The 21,722-nt window shown below is 41.1% G+C and overlaps 1 protein-coding gene across 1 annotated transcript in view; it reads right to left on the reverse strand.

Annotated features, from left to right (window-relative positions):
• SLAMF1 (signaling lymphocytic activation molecule family member 1) overlaps positions 5,969-21,722 on the reverse strand; it is a 38,650-nt gene continuing 22,896 nt past the window's right edge. Inside the window, 4 exon segments of the mRNA NM_001285726.1 lie at positions 5,969-6,028; positions 7,599-7,691; positions 14,839-14,912; positions 19,264-19,362. Coding sequence (NP_001272655.1) covers positions 5,978-6,028; positions 7,599-7,691; positions 14,839-14,912; positions 19,264-19,362 — 317 coding nt within the window. The 3' untranslated portion in view covers positions 5,969-5,977.

Genomic DNA, 21,722 nt, shown 5'->3' on the forward strand with positions numbered 1-21,722 from the left:
TCCCATATTCTGGGAGGTGGGTCATAGAGGATGGGGCTGTGATGTATGTCAGAGAGTGTTTTGCCTATGTTCTCTTCTAGGAGTTTTAAACAAAAATAGGCTTACTCTCCTCACTCCTGAAGTCTGAGATTTGGGCATCTCCTCTGTACTCACTGTACATCCCTTACCCTCTGTCATTAGGGTAACTACAGATTCTAATTTGCCTAGCCATTGCCACAGTATAATTATTAATAGCACTTCCTTTTACTTTCAAGTAGTCCCAGTAGATCAGGTGCTTGTCTACCTATGGCAGTATTTTATTGATTTATTTTAATTTTATTGGAGTATAGTTGGTTTGCATTGTTGGTTTCAGGTGTACAGCAAAGTAATTCAGATATACATATATTTATTCTTTTTTAGATTCTTTTCTCATATAGATTATCACAGAATGTTGAGTAGAGTTCCCCGTGCTATACAGTAGGTCCTTGTTGATTATCAGTCTTATAGATAGTAGTCACACCAAGCTTCCAATTTATCCCTCCTCCTCACAATGTTTCCCTTTTGGTAACCATTAAGTTTGTTTTCAATATTTGTAAGTCCATTTCTATTTTGTAAATCAATTCATTTGTATCTTTTTAAAATATTCAATTCCACTTATGAGTGATATCATATGATGTTTGTCTTTCTCTCTCTGACTTACTTAGTATGAAAACCTCTAGGTCCACATTGTGACAAATGGCATTATTTCATTTTTTTATGACTGAGTAATATTGCATTGTATATATGTACCACAGAGGCTTCCCCAGTGGCTCAGAGGTAAAGAATCCACCTGCAATGCAGTAGATGTGGGTTCGACCCCTGGGTCAGGAAGGTCCTCTGGAGAAGGAAATGACAGTTCCCTCTAGTATTCTTGCCTGGAAAATCTTGTGGTCAGAGGAACCTGGGGGGCTACAGTCCATAGCGTTGCAAAGAGTTAGAGTGAGTGAGCACGCATGCACTGGATGACAATCCCTAACACTTAGTAGAAACTTAACAGCTATTTTGTGTGTGGGTGTGTTTATTAATTTACTTTTGGCTGTGCTGGGTCTTTGTTGTGGCACAGGCTGTTTCTCTAGCTGTGGTGAGCAGGGGCAACGCTCTAGTTGTAGTACATGTGTTTCTCATTGTGGTGGCTTCTCTTGTTGCAGAGCACAGGCTTCAGAGCATGCAGGGTTTAGCAGTTGCAGCACTTGGCTTAGTAGTCGTGGCTCCCAGGCTCCAGAACACAAGCTCAGAAGTTGTGGGGTCTTCCCAGACCAGGGATTGAACCCATGGCTCCAGAATTGGCAGGCAGGTAGATTCTTTGCCACTGAGCCACCAGGGAAAACCAGAAACTATTTGTTGAATGAGAAGGGCACTGAGGAGAATTAGGAGTTCTGTGAGATAAACTTTTGCAGTCAACTTTGATTAAAGTCTGTTACAAACCCACAACGGACCTCATTATCTCTAAGGGGAAAGGACTGACTTTCCCTCCAGCATGTAAATGCTGTGAACTGGTGGGAATTCAGCCACAATTTCAACCAGTCCCTGATCACATCCTTCAAATACTGGCAAAGTGGTGTCGGGTATGCTGGTGTAGGGTGGACTGAATTGCTATGGCTCCCTCTAGTGGCTGCTGTGTGGAACTCTTCACAGAATCCTTTCTGGCTATAATCATAGCCTCTAAATTGCTGCTTCTATAGATCTTCACCCAGATATCATTCAGATTTGAGGTAGGGTTTGGGCAAGGCTTCCCAGGTGGCTCAGAGGTTAAAGCATCTGCATGCAATGTGGGAGACCTGGGTTCGATCCCTGGGTTGGGAAGATCCTTTGGAGAAGGAAATGGCAACCCACTCTAGTATTCTTGCCTGGTGAATCCCATGAACGGAGGAGCCTGGTGGGCTACAGTCCACGGGGTCGCAGAGTCCCACACGACTTCACTTCACTTCACTTGGGCAAGGAGCTCGAAAGTAGACAACCTTCTTAATATTGGCAGATGTGGGCCATTCTTAAGTGACTAGGTGGCCACTTTCAAAATATGATTTTTTTAAAAATGTATTTATTTTCTTATTGAAGGATAATTACTTTACAGAGTTTTGCTGTTTTCTGTCAAACCTCAACACGAATCAGCCATAGGTATACATATATCCCCTCCCTTTGAACCTCCCTCCCATCTCCTGCCCCATTGCACCCCTCTAGGTTGATACAGAGCCCCTGTCTGAGTTTCCTGAGCCATACAGCAAATTCCCGTTGGCTATCCTTTGTTTGCCTTTCCTACTGTTCTTTTCCCCTTGTAGTTAATCTTTAATGATTTTTGATAGATCCACTTCTTGGTATATTCATGTATATTTAGTCTATGCAAAGACAACTAGGTGGCCAGTATGTTTCTAGATCAGTGGTTCTCAATTTGGGAGTTCTCAGTCAGTAGGAAGATTTTGCCCTGCAAAAATATCTGGTAATGTCAGGAAGCATCTTTGATTGTCATGACCAGAGACAGGGGATGTGTTACTGGCATCTAATGGGCAGAGGCCAGGGATGCTGTTAAACATCATACGATGTACAGAACAGTTTGCCATGTCAAGCAGTTATCTGGACCAAACTATCAATAGCGCTGCTGCAGTTGAGAAACCCAATCTAGATTTGCTCCACAGGGGGAAGTTGAAGAAATTCAGGGAAGGCAATAACTTCGGCAGTGACAAAAATTAATCCTTTAAAAATTGTTTCTTCTCGGTGTGGAGTGTGACTCCTGACTTTTCCCCTAGGGAAAGGACAACCTCGCAGTTCATCAAATCAAATCAGCCATCTTCAGGGCTTTACGGCTATAGCTATAGAGACACAAGGTCATGAAACCTGTTTTGCCTCATTGCTATATCACATATTCTCTGGGTAACAAAGACAAAAGTACAATTTCTTGGGTGGACTGTCTGTATTTTACTCTTTCCGGGAGGTAGAAACAAAATCTTGAGGAAGAGAAGTAACTTGCTGTAGTCAGTGGCTTCACAGTCAGCATATGGACGCTTTATCTATCAGATCCTGGTTGTGTGACTAGAGTAAGTGTCCTAAGGAAGCTTAAGGTTACGCCCAGTTTATTTCAGAAACCCTAGCCCCTTAAAACTGAGAATGGGTCTGTTTCTCCTGAGTTCTCCAGAATTCAGATATGCTCAGTCAAAAGAAAACATTAGAGAAACACAGGGAAACCAGATTCTAAAATATCAGTTTAATTTTTTATTTTTTTTAAGACTGAGGAAAAAGAAAGCTCCAGCTCACCCACAATGTCTTAGGGGGAAACTGGGGAGCAGTAGAAGAGTGATCTGAGGGGTTCTTTGATTTTCGGCTGGAATCTGGGACCTGGTAATGCAAGACATACGCTGAATGCTATTTCAAGGATAGCCAAAAAGATGCCAAGACACAGCCATTCTCCCAGTGAGTTCACAAGACTTGGTAAGGGAATTTTGAAGGGATAGCCTCTTCTTTTCCCCATTTGTTTCTTCCCTTCCATCAGGTAGAATTCAGCCACAGGAAAAACCCAACTGCTGGGAACTGAGCTGCTAAAAAGTCTGAGTTATAGTAAACAAGTGATTGCTCATCACCCTGGGGTTTGCAAATCCTGGTTTTTTTAGTATAGGCAGCTAATGAGCTTCAGTTCAGTTCAGTTCAGTTCAGTCACTCAGTCGTGTCCGACTCTTTGCGTCCCCATGAATAGCAGCACGCCAGGCCTCCCTGTCCATCACCAACTCCCGGAGTTCACTCAGACTCACGTCCATCGAGTCAGTGATGCCATCCAGCCATCTCATCCTAGGTCGTCCCCTTCTCCTCCTGCCCCCAATCCGTCCCAGCATCAGAGTCTTTTCCAGTGAGTCAACTCTTCGCATGAGGTGGCCAAAGTACTGGAGCTTCAGCTTTAGCATCATTCCTTCCAAAGAAATCCCAGGGCTGATCTCCTTTAGAATGGACTGGTTGGATCTCCTTGCAGTCCAAGGGACTCTCAAGAGTCTTCTCCAACACCACAGTTCAAACGCATCAATTCTTCGGTGCTCAGCCTTCTTCACAATCCAACTCTCACATCCATACATGGCTACTGGAAAAACCATAGCCTTGACTATACAAAAGTGGTATAGTGGGAAGTGTGTGTGTCTGTGTGTGTGTGCGTGTGTGCATGCACCTGCCCAGCATTGAATCCCAGTCATTGTGTTTGTGAAAGACCCAACCACCACTATGAAAGTGGAAAATGCCAGAAGTTCAATTCCCAACCTCCCTTGGAAGTAGAACATGGACGTATGTCCTAGGATCGGTCACTTGATCTTAGCTTCTGATTTAGAAACTATTGAAGAAAAAATGAAGAATGGACCCTGGAGAAGTCACTTTGGTACAGACAGTACAATAGCAATTTGGAGTCCAAGTCTAGCTGAGGCAGGGAGGGAGTGGTGGAGTCTGAGTCTAGTGGTGGGAGGACAACAGGTATACAACTGGTAGCCAGCGTTGTCATCCCTGGGCTGGTTTTATTTGGGCGGTACTCCTAGCCACAGCCAAAGTCTCCCCTCTTCTTGCTCATTTTCAAACCATCGTTTTACAGAACCTCCCAGTAGTTATTGGGACTACACAGCATCTTTTCAGGAGATTCCTTTTCTTTATAAACAATTCAGTGTCAGTTTCTGTTCATCACAAATTGGAATACGACTGGAATTGGTTCTAAGAAATGAGATGCACTGAACAACAGAACTCAAATGTGAATTGATTGACTAGAGAGGGTAAAGTATAAGGCTATGAGGACCTCAGAGTTTTGAGCTGGAAAGTTAGTGACCCTTGTTATATGGTTGTAAGACTGTTGGCAGTTTCTTAAAGTGTTTGCTGAGGTCATAAAAGACCCTATCAGAAAGAAGAAGTGCTGAAATTCAAGAAGGCTTGTCTGAAAGCAGAGAATAGATGGGAAATAGGACTTCACTGGAAGAGGCTCTTTCTGTCTGCAGCCTATAATTTAAACTATTAAGTATTCAATTAGCTGAAACTGTTGGGCCAAAATATGTTAATTTTCTACTTCAGGATAGGTTTAGTGGTGAGGAGAGGTATGCAAAGATTAAGACATGTTTGATAGAGACCCTGAAGACAGGAGGCCGTGGGTGTAAAATGGTCTCACAATCAGTTTGCAGTCTTAGTTGAGGCTCCAGGTTCATTGCTCGATGGAACAAACAGAGAACTAGGATTTAAAAACCATTTTGGGAAGTGAAAGTCAAGTTCCTTTGTAATAGCATCACCGAACACTGGCCGATTTTCTTTAAATCTGACTGCCATTTCCACAGAACAGTACTCTTAAGAATCTTAGATTTTTTTCATTCTGTTATTCAAAGCTCAGAGACCTCAAAATCGTGTTTTCAGTTTATTGACTCTTTAGCTTCCAGGTTTTACAAATAAAATACTTTATTAGCTTCTTTGATAGAATAATGTCAGAGTGTTTTACATACAATGAGGAATTCACCCTTCACTGTCTGTTCAGAGAGAGAAACTGAGACACAGAACCTTGATCAAGTCTATTTGGTGATCAGGAGCAGCTCTCAGACTGAGTCCAGGCAGCCAAGGTGTAAGCAGTTCCAGACTCTGTGGCTGGTGGTCAGCTGTGTGAGATGGGTCCTAGACATCCTGTGCTGGCTTTCTGCCTTTAGCTTTTATCATCAAGTTGCGGCGAAACGCAAGACACCTGAAGGTCCAGACTCACTGGACTAGCATTATCCATTTCATCTGCTATACCCCGGAGATGTAAAGTTGTATCAACTAGCTCTCTGCTCTGAGCCTGGGCCACGCTTGGGAAGCCTCACTTCCGTATCCATTTCACAGGTAGATGTGGAAGCAACATCACCAGGGAACCGAACCGAGAAGAATGCAGATGTGCAGATGTCACGAAATACTTGGGGTCTGGGACCAAGTTCAGTGTTTATTTTGGCTCTTCTATATTCCTTCAGAAAGTCCTTTCACTGACTCTGTGATGTCAGCTCTCTGGAACCGTCACACTGGCATAGACTGTGAAGGAACCTGATTCCTGGGGGAAAAATAGAACAAGTCTATAAGAGGAGGGACCAGCACTAGGTTTACAGGCTATAAATGGAAAGTGTGATGCTTAGGAAAAGGAAAGGTTCTCAAGAATCAGGTAGCATTGCACCTTGCTCAGCATCTGTCACAGCTGGGTTTATCAAGATTGCTTTGATATGAATCATTTTTAAAGTCTCTGTTGAGTTTGTTACAATATTGTGTCTGTTCTATGTTTTGGTTTTGGGGGCCATGAGGCATGTGGGATCTTAGTTCCTCAATGAGGGATCGAATCCACATCCCCTGCATTGGAAGGCAAAGTGCTAACCACAAGACCTCTGGGAAACCATAGAGCTAGAGGCAGCACTCAGGTCCCCAGACTGTCTGCCTGCCCACAGATGGGCTACAGTTTCCTTCAAGCATATGCAAGCCATCAGGGAGACTAGGACAACTCACCCAGGCACTCAACTTAGAGAGAGAACTCAGCCAAGAGAGTTCTAAATTAGCAAGTTTTTAAAAAGGGAAGATCAGTGAGACCTAAAGGGAGAAGGAAGAAGAGGTTCAGGTGGGAGAGGGATGGGGAGGAGATGGAGACTGAGCAGAGAATTCTTGTAAGGAGAGGAGATTCAGGAGTCAGAGACACAAAGAGACAGGAGTGGGGGAATTCAGGTGGTTTTGCTGCAAAATGTGAATATATACCAAGTGCTGTGTTGCTTCCCCAAGAAAACATCATTAAAAATCTACATGATTTTTTAAAGTCAGATTTATGTTTTTACTTCCCTTTGGAGAGGAGTGTTCTGTAACTAAACCTCAAAATGAAGATAAGGCATCCTTCCAGGCATTGCTGGGTATGTGTACAGTAGGCTTGAGGAAAATAGGTAAAAGTAGGTATTTCTGTGGTCTTTTGATCCTCCATTATCTCCTAAAATTCTTTACTTAATAAAGCCCAACTGGAGCCAAGACTTCAGCCCAGAATTTACTTCTGTTCATTTAGTAAAAGGAAGATTTTTGTCAAGTAAACTTCTTGCAATGGGATAAAACAGGTGGGCTAGGCATCATATTCTTTACACATTTGCAGAGCTCTACTCCTAAATATTCTGATAAATAGGGCTGAATGAAACTAGGCATGGTAATTTTTACAAAGCTCCCCTGGCTATATGCAGCTGGACTTGAGAAGTCCTGGACTCAAGATGCAGTTCCTGAACTTAAGCATGCATCAGGACCACTTGGAAGATGTTGTTTTTTAATGTGCAGATACCTGGTGACCTGTTACAGACATTCTGATTGAACAGATCTTAGAGAGAAGTTTCCAGAATCTTTATTTTTAAGAAATATGCCAGCTGTTTCTGATGTGGTCCTTAGACAGCTCTCAGAGAAATACCAGCGAAGAGAAAGCGAGCAGGGACGGCAGGTGAGAAGCCATGAGGGTTTTCCCAGAAGCCCTGCAGTCAAGGCTGCAGATGCTTCTTGCTGCCTGCTTGCTAGGACCTGCGTTCTCCATTTCAGCTCCACACAGGTTCCACCCTTTCCCAGCCTCCACCTAGTTCCTCTCTACAGAGAGGAGGCACAGAGCAATGCCTCACCTGGATGGGCTCTGGGACAGGCTCTGTGGCAGCGACATAAATGGTGGTGCAGGGGTCCTGTGCTGGCAGGGGGTCAGGTCTCTTCTGAATGGACTACAAGGGAAACAAAGTGAACAAGCCATTAATTGAGCAGCGAGTTATTTCCCATCTAATTCTCCTCATGGAGAAGCACAGAATCAAGAAGTTAGGAGCTGCAAAGTTCTTTGGAGTCATTTGGTCCTTTTCAGGTGAAAATTCTCCCCCAGATTCCCTGGAACTCAATTCCCTGGGCTTTGCTTAAGACTCCTCGAGTGACATCTTGGAGCTTACAGACTTGTGAGGCAGCCTGATTTACCATTACCACTTCCCAGCTGTGTTAAAAGTCTTCCTCATAGTGAACTGAAATTGGTGTGGCTCTTACATGGATAGCTGATGAGAATGAGATATATATAGTATTTTAGTCTCACTTGTATCACCTACATAGGACTTCTCTGATACTCAGACTGTAAAGAATCTGCCTGCAATGTAGAAGACCCAAGTTTGATCCCTGGGTTGGGAAGATCCCCTGGAGAAGGGAATGGCAACACACTCCAGTATTCTTGCCTGGGAAATCCCATGAACAGAGGAGCCTGGCAGTCTATAGCCCATGTGGTTGCAAAGAGTCAGACACGACTGAGTGACTAACACCCACATACACACACACACATATCACTCAGAACGTGCAGAGGTCCTGCTATTCCTCACTATCATGGCTTCTCATCAATTCTCTTTCCTATCTAAATACCGAACTTAATAATAACCATACGTATGCAAGTGTTTTAAGTTTACAAAGGTCTTCACATTTGTCTCACAACCACTCTATATGTTAAATACTATTGTTACTCACATTTCATAGATGAAGATGCTAAAGTCCAGAAAGGTTTAGTGCTTTCTTAATGGCATGTACAAGAAGTATCAAAGTATCAAAGCCAGGAGTTTAACTTAAAGCACATGTACTTTCCATCATGTTCTTCTTTGGTTGCCCCAACTTATGATAACCTCTCCTTTACTTAAATTTCTTAGGTACTTAAAGCCTAATTCTCACTGTATACAAGACACTCTGATATATTTATATGTTGCTTCTCCAAACAAACCATCAGTTCCTTGACAAATAGCCTATTTTTTTTTTTTTTTTTGCATTCCCTACAAAGCAGCGCTGGGCACACAAGAACCTTCAGCTGATGTTTGTTAATGTTACTTAGAATGAATTAAAATGCACAATACCAGGACAAAATCAATGTAGGTGTCAACTGAGACCACATCTCTCTAAGATGGAGATGACATATCTGATGCCTAGAAAGTCATCCTTTCAACATACATAGGGGCACTGGTGTTGGATAATATTATACTCTTCCTTTCCTGAACATAAAGACTTAATGATGAAGCCCATGGGTTTTAATGGGAGAGAACTTGGAATCTCGTCATCTGATGGAAGAGATAAGAAATTGGAAAAGTTTACTAGAGGGAAGAAGATTCAAGGTGTGACATGATCTTTCTTTTCATATATCTGATTAATTGCCATGTAGAAGAGGAATTACATTTGTTCTATAGAGTACTTTAGCTTTAAACCAAGGTTGGAATCTTTAGGGTAAGATTTTGATTCAGTATAATGAAGATTTTTCTAATAGTAAAGAAAAGAAAGAAAACGTTAGTCTCTCAGTTGTGTCCGAGTCTCTGCAACCCTGTGGACTGTAGCCCTCCAAGCTCCTCTGTCTGTGATATTCTCCAAGCAAGAGTACTGGAGTGGGTTGCCATTCCCTTCTCCAGAGGAGCTTCCTGACCCAGGGATTGAACCCAGGTCTCTTGCATTGCAGGCAGATTCTTTACCATCAGAGCCAACAGGGAAGTAAGAGGTGCTCAAATGTGGGGTGAATTGTCTTGAGAGGCAGTGAATTCCCCACCACTGGCAGTGGTTGCGGTAGAGCAGGAATTCTCACACTTTAATGTGCTAAGAATTTCCTAGGGATCTTGTTAGAAGTTTAGTTCTATCTCAGAAGATCTGAGGTGGGAAATTTCTGCATTTGTAATTAGGTCCCAGGTAATGCTTTTAGTAAAAGATTGTTTTAGTAAAAAGGAGCTAGCCAGCACTTTGGAAGTAATGTTGTAGAAGATAATTCATGCAGTAACTGGGTGAAGTTAAACAAGATCTAAATAAAGGAAAGGACATAACATTTTGTGAATTTAAAGTTCAATATTAAAACATACATGGTCTTCTCAAATTGATCAATGCAGTTCTAATTAAAATTCCAGGAAAATTTTAAGGAGGGTCTTGAAAATTGAATCTAAAATATATAGATGAAAATGCAAAGGACTAAAAATGGCCAAGAACTTGAAGAAGAACAAGTGAAAAGAAAGAGTTAGTCACTCAGTCATGTCTGACTCTGCAACCCCATGAACTGTAGCTCGCCAGGCTTCTCTGTCCATAGGATTCTCTAGGCAAGAATACTGGAGTGGGTTGCCATTCCCTTCTCCAGGGTATCTTCCTGACCCAGGGATGGAACCTGGGTCTCCTGCATTGCAGGTAGATTCTTTACCATGTGAGCCACAGATTTATAATAAATCTGTAAGCACAGGTTTGTAAAGACAGTATGGTACTGGTGCAAGTGTAAAGAAATAGAACAATGGAGCAGAATAGAGAACTTCAGAATAGATCCACACACATATGGACCCTTGATTTATAATGATGCGGCACTGCAGTGGGTCAAGAATAGTCTGTTAAATATAGTCAATAGGATATCCATACGGAAAAATATAAAACAACCCATCTCATACCATACTCAAAAGACCATTTTCAGGTACATAACAGACATGTGTTTAAAAGATAAACCACACTGTTTTTAGAAGACTATAGGAGAATATATTCTAATATTCTTAACTGGAATATCTTGAAAATTTCTTAACCAGAATACAAAAAGTTTTATCTACAAAGGAAGAGATTACTAAATTGTTCTATGCAAAAATTGAGAATGTTCCTTTATCAAAATGTATCTCTGAGAAATTTCAGAGGCAAACCATAAGATGGGTGAAGGTATCTGATAACATATAACTGCCAAAAAGCCAAATATTTAAGTATCTAAAGAAAATCCCACCCCAAATAGACTGAGACTCAAAGGAAAAGTGAGTAAGAGATTTAATGGCCACTTTAAGAAAGAGGATATTAATATGGCAATAAACAGTATGAAAAATTGTTCAACTTGCTTAATAATTAGTGGAATGCAAAATGAAACTATAAAAAGGTATCCAACAGAATGACTAGAATTTAAAAGACTAATAAATAAGAAAGACGTCTTAAGTGAACAATGCAAAGAAATAGAGGAAAACAATAGAATGGGAAAGACTAGAAATCTTTTTAAGAAAATTGGAGATATCAAGGGAACATTTCATGCAAGGATGGGCACAAGAGAGGGCAGAAATGCCAAAGACTTAACAGAAACAAAAAAGATTGAGAAGAGGTGGCAAGAACACACAGAATTATACAAAGGAAGTCTTAATGACCTGGATAATCATGATGGTGTGGTCACTCACCCAGAGCCAGGCCTCGTGGAGTGTGACATCAAGTGGGCCTTAGGAAACACTACTGTGAACAGAGTTAGTGGAGGTGATGGAATTCCAGGTGAGCTCTTTCAAATCTTAAAAGATGATGCTGTTAAAGTGCTGTGCTCAATGTGTCAGCAAATTTGGAAAACTCAGCAGTGGTCACAGAACTGGAAAAGGTCAGTTTTTATTCCAATCCCAAAGAAAGGCAATGCCAAAGAATGTTCAAATTACCACACAATTGCACTCATTTCACACGCTAGCGAGGTGAAACTTGCCAGAGAATGTCCAGATGTACAAGCTGGGTTTAAAAAGGCAGAGGAACTAGAGTTCAAATTGCCAACATTCACCAGACGTTAGAGAAAGGAAGCGGATTCCAGAAAAGCATCTACTTCTGCTTTACTGACGATGCTAGACCCTTTGACAATGTGATTCACAGCAAACTATGGAAAATTCTTAAAGAGATGGAAATACCAGACTACCTTACCTGTCTGCTGAGAAACCTGTATGCAGATCAAGAAGCAACAGTTAGAACTGGACATGGATCAATGGACTGGCTCCAAATTGGGAAAGGAGTACATCAAAGCTATATATTGTCACCCTACTTATTTAACTTATATGCAGAGTGCATTATGAGAAATGCTGAGCTAGATGAATCACAAGCTGTAATCAAGGTTGCCAGGAGAAATATGAACAAACTCAGATATGCAGATGATAACACTCTAATGGCAGAAAGAGAAGAGGAACTAAAGAGCCTCTTGATGAAGGTGAAGGAGAAGAGTGAAAAAACCTGGCTTAAAACTCAACATTCCAAAAACTAAGATCATGGCATCCAGGTCCATCACTTCGTGGCAAATAGTGGGGAAAAGTGGAAACAGTGACAGATTTTATTTTCTTAGGCTCCAAAATCACTGCAGATGGTGATTGCAGCCATGAAATTAAAAGACACTTGCTCCTTGGAAGGAAAGCTATGACAAACCTAGACAATGTATTAAAAAGCAGAGATATCACTTTGCCGACAAAGGTCCATATAGTCAAAGCTATGGTTTTTCCATGTATGGATGTGAGAGTTGGACCATAAAGAAGGCTGAGCACTAAAGAATTTATGCTTTTAAATTGTGGTGCTAGAGAAGACTCTTGAGAGTTCCTTGGGCTGCAAAGAATCAAACCAGTCAATCCTAAAGGAGATCAATCCTGAATATTCATTGGAAGGACTGATGCTGAAGCTGAAGCTCCAATACTTTGGCCAACTCATGCAAAGAGCCACCTCATTGGAAAAGACCCTGATGCTGGGAAAAATTGAAGGCAGAAGGAGAAAGGGGTAGCAGAGGATAAGATGGTTAGATAGCATCACTGACTCAATGGACATGAATTTCAACAAACACCAGGATATAGCAAAGGACAAGGAAGCCTGGCATGCTATAGTCCATGGTATTGCAATGTGTCAGACACAGCTTAGCGACTGAACGACACCACCATCAAGTTTTGATTAGAATGTGTAACAGCTGAAACTCTGGTATACAGGTGCAAAAAAGTAAATTGATATACATATTTAGAAACACAGCTTGGCCTTGTCTCGTCAGTTTGAAGACATGAATACTGTATGACTTAGCAATTCTACCTCTAGACGCATCCCCAACAAAAATATGTGCACATATCTACCAAGAAGCACACATATTAATATGAATGGCTGTAGTTTTCATAATCCCTCAGACTAGAAATAAAGTAATTGTCCATCAATAGTTAATTGGAAAAATAAACTCTAGTATATGCATGCATCAATATTCCATAAAACGATGAATATGAATGCTTTGTATCTAAACTCAAAGACATAGATGCATCTTATAAAGGTAATATTAAGCAAAAGAAACCAGATATAGGAGGAAAAATACTGTAGGATTCCATTTTTATAAAGTCAAAAGAAGGAGTAAACTTTATTTTTTGGAAGTCAGGATAAGGCATCTTTGAGGAGGAGACAGAAAACAGTGATTAGGAGACATACAAGGGGGTCTTCTAGGGGTCCAGATGATGTTCTGTTCCTTGATCTAGGGGTTCATTTCATGGTCCTAAAAGACTCAATACTGAGAGCTATAATTTCTCCTCAAATATAATAGATGTGCAGATTCAGTGCAATCCTAATAGGATTTTTTCCCTTTTTGTGATGCTTGAGAAGCTGATTCTAAAATACATATGAAAGTACAAAGGGACAAGGATAGTCAAAACTCTTGAAGGAAAACAGGATGAGAAGACTTTATTAGATATGAAGATGGGATAATTCATTGAGGTGACATTTATAGATTGTGCACTGTTTAATATGTGTGTCATGCTGTTAATCACTCAGTTGTGTCTGACTCTTTGTGATCCCATGGACTGTAGCCCGCCAGGCTCCTCCATCCATGAAATTCTCCAGGCAAGAATACTGGAGTGGGTTGCCATTTCCCCCTCCAGGAGATCTTCTGAACCCAGGGATTGAACCCAGGTCTCCTGCATTGCAGGCAGATTCTTTACCATTTGAGCCACCAGGGAGTAAAAAGAGAGATGCTAACAAAATGGGATAGAATAGATAGGGAAGGCACCATGGTAAACTTGAACCTGATTACCTAAAAGTATAAATGTGAAAGAGGTTGCTATTGGGCCTCATGTATTTAAACGGAATCTGGTTCTCAATGGTAGTCATGGCCTGTGAAACAAATCCTCTAGGCCTCTAGGGGACAGCGGAAAGATTTTTGTCCAAGAGTTCATCTCTGGTTTACAGAAATGCATTTACTGTCATTTGATGCAATTTCCCAAGGTGTTAATCAAAACTGTGTTTACCTTCACATCTTTTACTCAAGAATTTGCCTTCCCCTGTAGCCTAAAGGTCAGATTCTGGCCTATACATCACTTAGAATTGCTTTCAGTTCTGAAAAACTATATCTTCATCAGTTGAGTTCAGTCACTCAGTCGTGTCCTTCTTTTTGCGACCCCATGCACTGCATCACGTGAGGCTTCCCTGTCCATCACCAACTCCCAGAGATATCATATCTTCATATCTAACCATTATCTTTTAGCCACCCTCTTACTTCTAACATATCTGCTCCTCAACTTTATCTTGACTCTTTTTAAAAATCCAGCTCTTCTATTTCAATCCAACCATCACTCCATCACAGTTCTGCTTTCATCTCCTGCCTACATACCCTCTTCCATCTCACCAACCACTCTCTAGGCAGAATCCTCAAGATCCTCCTTATTTATCTCTTTGATGTTTGCAAACTCTTAAACTTAGATTAGACTAACATGTCACACAATAGGCTTTCTCAACCGTTCCCTCTCTCCTCAAGCTGCATCTTTTTCCTTAGAGAAGGAAAGAGTTTGATAACATGGAACTGTAAACTGCTAAAATGCCAGAGGGGAAAGGAGCCATACATTACATGTTTCTAGTGTCCTCATTTTTTTCCTATGAAGAAACAGATGGCTAGAAAATTACCCAGTGTTTCCCATCGTTTCAAATAATAAATCATCCCATCTGATACTGAAGTTTAATGCCCTTTTAGAGAGCTCTTGTTCTTGCTTTCTGCTTTCCAAATTTCTTCTGCTTCATAACTCATGTAGAACAATGAATGTCAGGCATGCAAAGTGAACTGACTGGCCAGGGAGTCCATGGGAAGCATGACAGGTCCACCCCAGACAAAGAAAGTATGGAACTTACACCTGATTTCTGGACTTGGGCATAGATAGTAAGGCTTTTTGCTTCCATTGTTGGCTGGTAATTGTCTGTTTTACCTGGGGAAAAGAAACCATAATCGTTATCTCTCTCTCTGGTTTCCAGCATGAACTCTCTGCTTGCACTTTCTGGTCTTTGCACCTTGGTGCATACCCGCATACCCCAGGAGTACCACAGAAAAAAGCACTGAGTCCCAAATCCCATGCACATTTGTCCTATGACATTAGGTTAGTCACTTGGTCTCTCTGAGCCTAATGTCCCTATCTGTAAAATGAAATTGAAATACCTGCCTCTCAGGGCTGTTGTGATGATTACATGAGATATTACCTATGAAGTGTATAGGACGGTGCCTGGCACATAGTGTTACGTGTAATTGATATGTCATTTAATTATTTTGATCTCTACTGTGTGATGTGCATATCTAGTCTCCTATTAGAATTTCAAGTTTTTTAAGGGTATGGAAAGTTATTTATACCTCTTTTGTATTCTTCAGTTCATAGAGGTTCATTCACAGCTTTCTCACCTCCTTGTTTCTGGGGAACCTGGTAGATGTGTAGTGGGAGGGGTATAAGAGGGATGATCTGCCAAGGACTATTTGGAATAAAGCTGCCATGTCATTCTAATGCCTACCATCTTTTTTTTCCCCTCTAAGTCCAGACTCTCTGAAAATTAATATGCTGCAGAACATTTACATTTTTAAATAGTTTTAATCTTTTTTCTTTTTAAATCTATAGAAATAATTCATTGCTTCAAAAATTTAAATAGTAGAGAGCAAAAAGTACTTCCTCCTTCCTCCTTCACCCAGTAACCAGTATGATTTCATTCTCAGAAGTAATAGTTTTCAACAATATGATGTATCTCCTTCCAGATGAACTCTGAACAATAGAACTTCATCTTTGATGATGGAAATGTTCCCTGTCAGCAGTCTAAGTAGCCACAAGTCTCACATGACTACTGAGCACTTGAACTGAGGCTAATGCAACTGAGGAATTGAACCTTCAATTCAACTCAATACAATTTTAAATTGCTTTCAATACTATGAAAAAGAATATACATAAATGCATAACTGAATCACTGTGCTGTGCAGCAGAAATTAACACAATGTTATAAATCAACTATACTTCAATAAAATTTTTAAAACAATTCCACTTAATTCTAATTAATTTAAATTTAAATAGCCACATGTGGCTGGTGACCACCAAATTAGGCAGTGTGGTTCTGGACACTTGTATAGATTTTTTTAATGCAAATATGGTCATTCCATACACACTTCTCTGTAATACGACCTTCTCCCTTACCATATATTGAGGACATTTTCCTTGCTAAAGCAATAGATCAATCTCATTCTTTCTGATGTTTCATGGTATTCCCTGCATGCATCATGTAGCGATGAGAAAGATGGAGGGAAAATACAGAAGCAAGGATGCCTGTTTTGGGGACTATTCCAAACTCTAAGCAAAAGCAATGGGGCTTAACGCAGAGGAAATCACAGTATTTAGGGTAGACTTATTTTAACAGTTAGCAGTTAATTTATTCTCTTAAAAAACTAGACATGTATCTGAGGAAATAGCACTTAGGAGAGGTATATTTTTATTTGGAAGGAAAAGGCCTTGTGTGTATCTTCGTGATAAAGGTGGTGGAACGTGCTGCTTGAGGGTGTGACCCTTGGGGAGGAAATGATGGGCAGCCCCAGGAGAAGCTCAGAGAATTCAAAGAAACCAAAATATGGTTTTCCTGTGTGGGTGTGGGCAAGGAGTGCTTACCTTCCTGGTGGTTGCAACTTCCCTTTTTTGGTCTGAGTGGATCATTGGCTGAGGAGTGTGCATATGTTTGGATATGGGAATGGAGAATAGAAGTTGGGTGATCAGAGGAGATAACAGAGGGGTTGCAAGTTAGTTCTGTGAAATACATCCTTTCAGTTCAAATCTGGAGTGTCTGCACAGTTATAACCCTCACTCAGCACTGTCCTCAGTGTTGTAGGGGAACAGAGATGGTACAGAATAAATTCCAGTCCTTAAGGACTTTCAGCCTTTCAGGTCAGCTCAAGCTGAAAATTACAATAGAGGGGACAGTCTTAAACTGTCAGAGAGATGCAAAAGGCTGAATGTTGCTTCTCAAAAAGACTGCTGGATCAAGATAATTCAGTCTCATGCATTTTCTCCTCAATGCAGGTACAAGTTTTCATGAGCCAGCTCAACTCTAGTCACTGAGACCTTAGGATCTAATGAAAAAGTTCTTGGCCTTCAAACTGGGGCATCTACCTTCTAGTCCTCACTAGTTGTGTGGCATTAGATAACACATGTCATCTGAATGGATCTCTTCTCCTACCTTCACTGTAAAATAAAGGAGTGGACTGTCTACTATTCTTTTTCAGCTCTTACCTGAGATCTTAAGTTATCTCATGTTGCCCTAACCTCAAGTATTGATACTTTAAATCCACTCTCTGTGCCCATCCCAGAGCCTTACAGTGCTGCCCTCTGCTGGCAACAGGATTTAAATAGTAATGCCTGCATTAAACACTTTATTTGTGTGTGTATATGCATCGACCCATCTATTTATCCATCTATTATCCATCATTTATCAGTGCTTTCTGGTATTGACTCTTGAATCCACATAAAAACGCCATGAAGTATGTATTATTCTCCCCATTTTGCAGAGGAGAAGTTAGATTATCTGTTTGATCACAGAACTCATAAGTGGCAAAGTCTGCACTTGAAAGCTAAAATCTCTGTTCTTACCCAATGTACCTTTTGAGCCCAGAATTTCCAGAGAGTCCATTTGAAATCCTTTGCATGGACTGCATTCTGGAAATGACACCGATAGAAGTTGCCAATAAAATCTCTTGAACCAAGTCTTATGGGGTTACAGTAATTGAGTATAGGTTTTAACCACAGATTTAAGGCAAGATTTTTGAGTGTTCCTGGCTTACAAAGAATACACAGTGATTAGAAACAAGGATGGGTATTTGTGTTGGGAAAAGTGATAGAGAATTACTGCGGGGTGGGGAGTACTAGTCCCTTCAGAGGCAACCACGTGATAGCAGCATGTAGCTGAGGACAGTGTGGGTTAGGATCCCAGGGCCTTCACCAGCAGGGTTAATGCAGGTATGTTAATCTCAGTTTTCTCATTGCTAGTATTTCAGTGCTTCTTCATCGTCTTAGCCAACAGTGGTTACCCTGCCTCATCCCCATAAGCTTTCATTGTGATGTCTGTCTGAATCGCCCCACCCCTTACAGTTCCTCCCCAGCTACCACTTAGATGGAGCAAATGAGACAAGGTAGGTGGCCTGCTATGACCTAGATTATTTTATATAAGCAAAACCAACATCAGAGTGCTGAGGTAGGGCTTTTCCAAGAAGGTTGTATGTGGAGAACATTAATCTGCTTGAGAATGAGATTGGCCATCAGATCGGTGGTGTGAAGATCAAGTTCCACCTTCCCCGTGGGCAGACCAGCCCAGGGACCTGTCCTGATTGTGGAGCAGGAGCTTTTGCTGCTAGTGTGGGCGGGTGGTGGGTAATGTGGCCAAGGAGAGCACATGGGCTTGAGATATTGAATCACAGGACAATGTGGAGGAGAGGCCAGGAGATACTAACGCTAGGCATTGAAACTTCAAGGGAGTCATTGGATCTTAATTGTTTCAGTCCACTCTGGGTGACTTTCCATAACTATTTAGTTTGGCTTTAAGTGACCTTATAGATTGCACGCTTGACCAAGGTGAGTCAGAATATGTGCTAAATCGTAGTAAACTGTATTCCCTCTGCTGTCTTCTGATGACCTGTGGGCCTTCCCAGAGGAACATACCCTGGGAGTTAGAACATATGGTTGCAGTTCTGATTCCCTCACCAACCAGTTGGGCTAACTTGCAGGAGTCACTTAGCCTCTCTGTGCCTTGGTTACCCCATTGCTAAGTCTCAGAGACATACCTTAAGCGTAAAAAGAAAATATAGACAGGTTTCAACCCTTGGGTAAAAACATCTTACTATAAGGTTCTTTTTATCAGTCAGTAGATATAGCTTCACTTAAACAAGATCCAAGACTCCTCTGAACTCTGCTCCTAGTTTCAGCCTCTTATCTGGCCCCCTTCAGCATCCTATGCACACTTCAGCTGCAGTGCTAGTCATACTGAATTTAAATTATCCGTGTAATGTCTCCTATGTTAGATACCTGTGGTTCATCTTTCCTTTCATCCCTATAGACTAGCATGGGGGGGGGGTGGGGGTAGCGATCAAGCAAGACATGTTGAATGAGACTGAATTAAGCAAGGTCTCAGGATATGTTTATTTAGTGTTTTTGCAAAGGCACTTGCTCCCTGCAGAAAGCCAAATGGTGAGAGCAAGTGATTGTGGGGAGAGGTCCCCTGCTTACCACAGGGAGCCTGATAAGAATCTCTTTGTTGTCAAACACCTACCTCTTCTTCTCAACAGTAGTATCACCACTTGGAGAATCATGATAACGCCAACGATGCCCCCTAAGAAGAGCCCAGTATATAGTCCCCATTGTCTTGATTCTGAAAAATAAGAAGTTAAAGGGCAAACTCAAAAGTGCTGTGAGTTTAAAAACATCCCACGCAGAAGTGGGGAGACCTAGCCTCGTGTTTTCTGCCTATGTTCTTTCTCAAGGGAGGCATTAATTCTCATGGCTTTAGAGATCAAATTTAGCCCACTGAAGAGTTCCAGATCTGTTTCCTTATCCTGATTTCTGTCACTATACTTGACTTCCATACACCTAAGTTTTTGTAAAGACTCTTCTACTCAGATGTTTTATTTTTCACTTCACTTTAGACATTTTACCACGTGACTAAAGCTAAACTTATCTTTGTTTTTTCCTAAGTCAATCTCTCTGCTAGGTTTCTCTGTAAATTTCTAATGTGTCCTGTATCCATTTCGGTAAAAACAACACGATGGCTCCACATGCTGTCCCCACGCTCCCACACAGTTCTCATGAGACACCAGGAGGAAGGAGGGTCTACTTTACTTCTAAAATAAACACAATAGTGCTATTATTGTCCTTCCATGCAAATAATTGTATTGAACCCACTAGACCTGAACTGAAAGAAAAGCATGTAGTTTTCCTCTGAATCATTCCCGTGTTTAATATTAGCACTAGAGTACCAGTCACTAAGTTAAAAATCAGAGAGCCAGTTTTCATTGCTTTCTCTCCTCTCCCTCCTTTACCAAATCCTTCTGAACTTTAGTAAATAAGACATTTGTCTCAATAAGATAATAATAGATAGTTACTGAGCATTTACAATGGACCAAGCATTTTTTAGTGCATCTTGTCTATTAATGCATTTAATCCTCAGAGCAATCCTATGAGGTAGATACTCATTACTCCCATTTTGTGGATAAGGAAGCGGGCACAGAGATCCTTGAGAACTATAAGTTGGTCTAAGAGTAGAAATATGGCTGAATATTGAAGGCAGACTTCTTGGAGAGTCAGGGAGATATATGGGCTTGGGGTTAAGTTACGTCAGGGTAATGAACAGTGGCAGACAATCCAAAGCACTAGGGTTCTAAGTGAAGTAATAGCATTCACATTCTAAGCAGAAAGACATCAGGAGGTACTGTTACATTAATGTGTAAGGGTAACTTGTTAAGATGATTGTGGAATCAGGCTGTTTGTTGTTAAATCTGTGATGGATTTGCTGGGAAGTAACTGAAAGAAAGGAATAAGTAGGGGACAGAAGGGCAGGGTACTTACAGACACAATTCAGACATTTACAGAGTTGGCCAGGGATATATAGCCTGAAGTTGCAACAAACTGAAAATGCATCCTGCCAAGATCCAGCTGGGCCTGATAGATGAGCAGAAGTTGCCTCCAGGATTGGAAAAGATTTTTTTTCTTTTTAGGTCTTTAACACATCAAGTCATCCCAGGGAATCCCACTGAACTGGGGTTTTGTAAGCTTCTTGATTATAGAGTTTCTTCCCAGAACTAAACACATTTTAACCCTGCCAGATAACAGTTTTAGCAGTCACATGACCCCCAATCAAAAACCAAGGGTGCAAGCAGAATTGTAAGAAGGCTTTTAAATTTACATAAAGCCTGAAATGAGTACAAAGTCAGTGCGGAAGCTGGAGTTGCCCTGTGAACAGCTCTAGCCTGAATGGCTGACGGTTGCTGAGAGCCCACTTCACGTGTGTGTGTGTGTGGTGTGTGTGTGTGTGTCTGAGGAATAGCGACAGATTGATTAGTGCTTATGTTGCCAACACCAGAAAACTCATGGAGAAACCTTTCGAACCTAAGATAAAGAAGCAGGGCCCGCAGCCTAAGTACCACCAGGTTTCTTCAACCCATGGGATGGACCCAGCAGACAGTTATAGTAGCACGTAGTATTTCAAGACTATTTCCTCTTTTTTATTCCCTCATGTATTTTGAGACCTTCTAAAACAACAGTTAATTTAAGAATAAGCACTGCAAGTACAAAAGTGAATTTAAAAAGTAGCATTTCTTTCAAATTTCTTTTATAAAAATAATAAAACCAATAAGGTGGTGTACCTAAAACTAGAAAATAGCAAGATAGTTAAGTAAATTAATTAAAGTAAAACTAGAAAATAGAAGATGACATAAGTGCATAAGTAACACCTGCCAAATGAGAGTTTCTTCTGTTGTGACAGCCCAGCCACCTACCTACTCAGATAAACTAAAAATAACTGGGGCACATTACTGCCCCAGAGGACATAATAGCAACAGCTCTCTCTTCTCAGGGTCTCAGGAGGATGAAAGCTATCTGCTCCTCTTGTCCTATGACATACATGACCAACTTCTGCCAGATCAGCCTCATCTGAAAGGAAACCTGGTCACAGTCCTGAAAGATATTTCATAAGCCCCAATTTCCCCCTTAATCTTTGGATACTGATTCCTATGA

The sequence above is a fragment of the Capra hircus genome, chromosome 3 (assembly GCF_001704415.2).
Source record: "Capra hircus breed San Clemente chromosome 3, ASM170441v1, whole genome shotgun sequence".
Lineage (NCBI taxonomy): Eukaryota > Metazoa > Chordata > Mammalia > Artiodactyla > Bovidae > Capra > Capra hircus.